We start from the raw sequence: 6,117 nt of genomic DNA, 5'->3' as shown, positions 1-6,117 counted from the left end.
AATAACAAATAGAATATTCCTGTTTGCAATAAAGGAAGCTGCTGCATTTGGGACTAAAATAGGAATAGAGACAGTAGAGACTGTAAGGAACAGGGCGTGGATAATTCTCAGAGTCTCATAAAACAGGGAAGGGAAAAGTGACATGAGGGAACTGGGGAAACTTAGAGCTTAGGAAAAATACTGAGGAAGATGAAAGGTTTGTGCTTTATAGTTAGAGATGCAAGTTCTCACCCTCATTTCAAATTTCTATAATAGGTTCAAACTTATTCCTCTTACCATCCAATCTATTCTCCTTCCAAATAATAATGATAGTGCAATCATTTATTGAATAATTACCAAATGCCAGGTCCCATACCAAACACTTTACTTGTATTTCACTTAATTTTCACAATAACTCTATGAAGTAGGTCCTATTATTATCCCTGTTTTATGGATGTGACAACTAGGCAGAAAGAGTGTAAGCAGCTTTCCCAAGGTCACATGTACTATAAGTGGTAGAGCCAGATTTTTAACCCAGTCTGACACCAAAGCCCACACTTTTGACCCTTATACCATACTGCCTCTCCTCAAAGCAGCCAAATAGCACTAAGTTTATAGACAATGTTAATCACATCACAGATATTCAACAACACCTATGCTAGACTTTCAAAGGTTACAACAATCTGGCCCTACCAACTTTATGAATACTCTAACCAGGCATCCATTTAGTGTCCCTACTACACGACTGCATCTTAATACTTCATACTGCCTAGAATTCAATCCCTGTGCACCTTCACTATCACAAACACAGAAATCTGATAGGGCCTAGGGTATGAGTCCCACAATCTCCAACACCACCCTCTTGAGATCTGTGCTCCTCTCAGAACCCTGAATTCCTTTATTAACCACATCATTCATCCTGGCTCTTAGTTATGAGATTCTAGTGTCACTTTCATAAGACCGTTTTTTTAACCAGATAACTATAAAATACGAAACCCTGGATGGCTCTCAAGACTTGACAGTCACCAACATTCCATCCAGACTAAGAAAGACCTGGAAGCTTAGGGGGCCACATGAGCCACAGTCATGACCGCATCAGCAAACACCAGAAGCATCTGGGAGTCCAGGGTAATGCTGGTGACACATGTCACCACAGGGTCAATTTCAACAAATATCACCCAGGGTTACTCTGGGAAAGTTGGTACGAGGCATTACCACTTAGCAAGGAACTAGAGCTTCTGTCCCAATGTCAACTTGGATAAACTGTGGACCTTGGTCAGTGAGCAGATATGCTAAATGCTGCCAAAAACAAGACTGGAGCTGCTCCTATCACTAATGTGGAGCAATCGGGCTACTACAAAGTTCTGGGGAAGAGAGAGCTCCTAAAGCAGCCTGTCATTCTGAAGGCCAAATTCTTCAGCAGAAGAGCTGAGAAGATTGGCAGGGAGCTGGGGGGGCACTGTCCTGGCAGCCTGAAGCTACATGGAGGGAGGTTCATTAAATGCTAATGAGTGCTTTTCAAAAAATAAAGAAATAAAATAAGACATGAAATCCTATTACCCAGAAGTTAACCATTATTAAAAATTCTGTGTTTTTTCTTCTGGAAATTTTTCTGTACATTGTAGAATAGAATATCTATGTATAATATGTAGGGTTACTTTTTTTTTATTCATAATCCGTTCCCATCTCATTGGTTGATTCTTCACGATTTTAATCACATAATAATCCCTCATATCAATATATTACTATTTAGTTATTTCCTTATGGCATGTTTATCAAATGATTAATATTTCCTCAGAACTGAGTCATAAAAGTGGAATCACTGAACCAAAGGGTAGAAAAATTCTATCACCACATAATACATGATGATAAGTACCTGACTACTCATCTATGGTTAAATGCTTTTTCTCTAAACCTTTGCAAATTTGATTCATAATAAATAGTACTGTTCCTTAAATGTAAATTACATTGTTGACCAGTGATTTGGAACACTTTTTTCATGTTAACAGCTATTTAAATTTTATTTTTGTCAGTTATTTTGGTTTGCTATCTGCTGAAGTTCTTTTGATCATTTTTCTAACATACTCAGTGTTCATTACTGATTTGCACGAGCTTTTTATAAATCATAGCCCTTGATTCTGGCTTTGTCAAAACCTTTTTCTCCATTCCGTTGTAAATGACTTTTTAAATAAGTTGTACATCTAAATGATGCTTCTTTTACATAAGCATCTTGCGGGGAGAGGCAGTATTTATACCAATGCTGCTAGATTTTACTCAAAACATTTTTAGAATCCATTTTCAAAATAACTCTCCCCAATGTACTTAAACATAAAAAGACAACTGCCGTCCTTTATTTGTGTAACTATGCTGGAAACAGCCAATAGGTTGACTAAAATAAACGGTTAATAAGATGGAATAGAGCAAAGTAAATTATTGGTTTTTTCCTTAAACCAAGATATTGATATATAAGTAATCGTTTATTTTAATTTTTAAAAATACAAACTTAATATGTTTATTATTAAAGTGTAAGGAAGAGAAGAATAAAGAAAAAATGTAATCCCTCAATGATAACCAGGGTTAACATGAATGTTCTCCAGACAGTAAATCCCATATGTATCTATACATTTAAACATATACATGTATGTGTACATTTTTTCCTTTTAACAAATTGATTATACTATACATGCTGTCCATTGAACGAACTATTTCTTCTCCAAGACTCAATTCAATTGTTAATTAAGCCCTTGCTCCTGTATCTTCCCACCGCCCCTTACACATGCCATCGTTATGACATACATCCCATTACCAACACGTTTAGTTCTGATGTCTGCATCTATGGCATCCATGGGAACGTGCCTCTCAAGAACTCCTCCTCTGGGGTGCTTACCCAACAGCCCCCCACTGCTGCTCAATGACCACCACAGCATCACACCAAGGCCACTTTCCCATGGGTGCTCCCAGTCAATGACAAGTATGGCAGGGATACTAGGCCCATTTCCGTGAGGCATACGACTGTGATAGGTAACTCTTGGCGGGAAGACTCTTTTTTAGCTTTGCCAAGACTTCCTCAACCTGCACTTCATTCTAAGACTCGTCCTACCCAGCCTTCCCTCCTTCCCTCTCTCGTCACAGGTATCAGACCTGCATCATGCTCTGAACAGCAATCCCAGCCTCTTCCAGTCCCCTCCCTGCTTTCCTTCCCTGGAATTCTCCCCAGTAAGTCTCTGACCTGGCTAATTGTATCTGGGCACCTGCTTCTCGAGGACCCAAACTAACAGTCTCCCCTGTTAAAATGAACATTCCAGGAAGGCAAGGTGGATATTCTAATCATCTATGTTAGCACCTAGCCCACCCAACATTTCCAAAATTCCTCCAAATGGTTTGGTAAAGCAACTACTTCAATTTCCTCCTCCACTTTTCACCAACTCACCTGGTCTGGAGCCTCTTGAGGCTTGTTTTTGCAGCAGCCGTGGTAGTCCAGCCCACTTTAGCTGGGAAACCAAATCTAACTTGGAAACTGGAAAGCCTGCTCATAGAGAAAAGAATAGAAAATGGCTGTTTTTGCCTAGAACAAAGACATTCCAACATTCACAGCTTCTGGTTCTCCAGGAAAGAAAAGATGCTGCCAAAGAGACTTCAATACTGGCATTTGAGGAGAACATCGGGGAAGGTATGGCCTTGGCAACAGCAAAATGATGCTCAACATTTTCAGCTCAATGAAGCAAAGACTCTTTCTTGGAGAAAACATTGTAGAAAAGTACATTTTTAGGACCCATTTTTAGGATTAGTCACATCACCCCTGTAAGCCCAGCCAAAACAGTTAATAGCACTTATCTTTCAATAAGAATGGACAAAAAGATACCCAGCTTAGATGCTAGATTATGAGAAGATGTCTTTACCCAGAAATTCTAGGTTCCTATAGTTCTCCAGCAGCACTTCCTTATATATCTCCTTCTGAGAAGGCTCCAGTGCCCTCCACTCTCCTCTGGAAAAGGTCACAGCTACATCCTTGAGTGTCATGGATTCCTAGAACACCAAAGACAGCCTTTTTGCATTGGGTTATTCCCAAACAGATCCTAAGAATTCAGAGAAGTAGTTAGGATATAAAGTACTAGTTTTGATGGTATTCAAGTTTTTGAGAATTCCAAAGCAAACTTCAAGGTGGCTGTTATACATCTATTACAAGTGACACAAAACAAGATTATGAAACAATCCCTGCCTTTGCCATTTAGTTCCTGGTGTGAAATGCTGTACAAGGATTCTCTGGAATGTCTAACACTGATCAAATTCACCCTAACACACTGATTTCTAGGATTAACAGAAAATATTAAATGAACGATACAAATTACATTCCCAAACCCAGAATCTGCAGAATTAATGTAAGCTCTACAAGCAATAATTAAACATGTAAGAGTAACATCAGTGACTATATTCTAAACTGTAATTTCTAGCTGGCTCTAAATAGCAATTATTTTCTATCACAATCAAACAAGGATCTGTGTTCAATGACAAACTCACACTTACAATTACTCCAAATTACAAATGAGCACAATTAATCATTAAAACACACTTTCTATAGCATCCTCTACAGCATGACATTTTGAGAGGCAGTACAGCAGAGTGACTATTACCACTTGGAGAAGCTTCCTGTGGTTCCTATAACAAATTACCACAACTCTGGTGGCTTAAGACAACAGAAATTTATCCTCCCAAATTCTGGAGGCCAGAAGTCTGAAATCCAGGTGTTGCGGGAACTGCACGCCCTTCAGAGGCTCTGAGGGAGAATCCATTCCTTGCCTCTTCCAGCTTCCTTGGCTGTCAGCATTCCGTGGTGTTCCTTGGTTTGCGGCCTTATCACTCCAATCGCCATGTCCCTTTCTCCTGTTCCTGTGTTCAAGCTCTCTCTAAGTACACTTGTGATGGCATTTAGGGCCCACCCATATAATCCAGAGTTATTTCCTCATTTCAAATCCCTATTTTATCACATCTGCAAAGACCTTTCTTCCAAATAAAGTAACATTCTCAGGTTCCAGGGATTAGGAAGTGGACATATTTCAGGGGGCCATTATCAGCCTACCAGAGCACTATTATTTACCATTGTGAATAAGAATTTTTTTCCTGACTGATAATTATTGGTATACAGGAAACTTACTGATTTGTAACCAGCTACTTTTCTCAGCTATTGTATGAGTTTCAGTACATGTTCAGTTGATTCTCTGAGGTTTTCCAAAAAGAATACATTATCTGTAAGTAATACACACTTGCTTCTTTCATATCTCTACTTACCTCATTTCCTTCTTCTAGCACTGTATTGGCTAGAATACTCAGAAAATACTCATTAATAGCAGTAAGGTAAGACATCCTTATCTTCTTACTTTTTATTGTGAGGACTGCTTTTAATTTTCCAACATTATCCACGTGGAGAATTTTCTTATCGTGTTCAGGAAGTATAATTCTATTTCCACCTGACCAATTTTATCAGGAATAACTGTTGAATTTTAATAAATATTTTTGTTTTTATTAGAGTCAGACATGATCAATTCCGGTAACTGAAGTAAAATAGCATATGAAGAATGAGCTCTAAGAACGTGAAGACTGTGAGGAAAAGGAGACTGTCTTAATTATTCTAGCATCTTTATACCAGCCAGGAGGAACTCAGTGAGTATCTACTTAAGAATGAAAACCTGTAACCATATATGGTGATGTATGTTAACTAGACTTACTGTGGTGGTTATTTCACGATATATACAAATATCGAATCATTACATCGTACACCTGAAACTAATACAATGTTATAAGTCAATCAGACCTCAATTAACAAATTAACTTAAAAAGAATGAAACTTTCCAGTTAAAAAAAAATGAATGAATGAAAACCAGTGAAAGGAAGCTTACCTGGGACTCAGTATTTGGAGGAACAGAAACTGTTTTATCTTCTTCAGGGTTCTCCTCTTGGGAAATAACAGAATCTTGAGAGATCATATCTAGGAAGGGGGGGAAAAAACAGTCCAACCTTTTAAATGAGCTCCTCAGACTAGAAATTATTATATATGTTACTCTGGAGGAAAAGGTCAGAAAAAACAGAAAAGAAGTTTTCCCTACGCTTTGAAGACACAGAGGACAGCCAAAGATACAGTTT

At 38.3% G+C, this 6,117-nt stretch overlaps 1 protein-coding gene across 1 annotated transcript in view; it reads right to left on the bottom strand.

Annotated features, from left to right (window-relative positions):
* ZNF483 (zinc finger protein 483) overlaps nucleotides 1–6,117 on the bottom strand; it is a 34,491-nt gene that overhangs the window by 25,804 nt on the left and 2,570 nt on the right. The window contains exons 3-5 of the mRNA XM_033427458.2: nucleotides 5,874–5,962; nucleotides 3,879–4,005; nucleotides 3,410–3,505 (exon numbers count right to left, since the gene is read on the bottom strand). Coding sequence (XP_033283349.1) covers nucleotides 3,410–3,505; nucleotides 3,879–4,005; nucleotides 5,874–5,962 — 312 coding nt within the window. The remainder of the gene's footprint in view (nucleotides 1–3,409; nucleotides 3,506–3,878; nucleotides 4,006–5,873; nucleotides 5,963–6,117) is intronic.

Source organism: Orcinus orca, chromosome 6 (genome assembly GCF_937001465.1).
Source record: "Orcinus orca chromosome 6, mOrcOrc1.1, whole genome shotgun sequence".
Classification (NCBI taxonomy): Eukaryota; Metazoa; Chordata; class Mammalia; order Artiodactyla; family Delphinidae; genus Orcinus; species Orcinus orca.
Note: the sequence above shows the minus strand (reverse complement) of the source record. Positions and strands in the feature narration are given on the sequence as shown.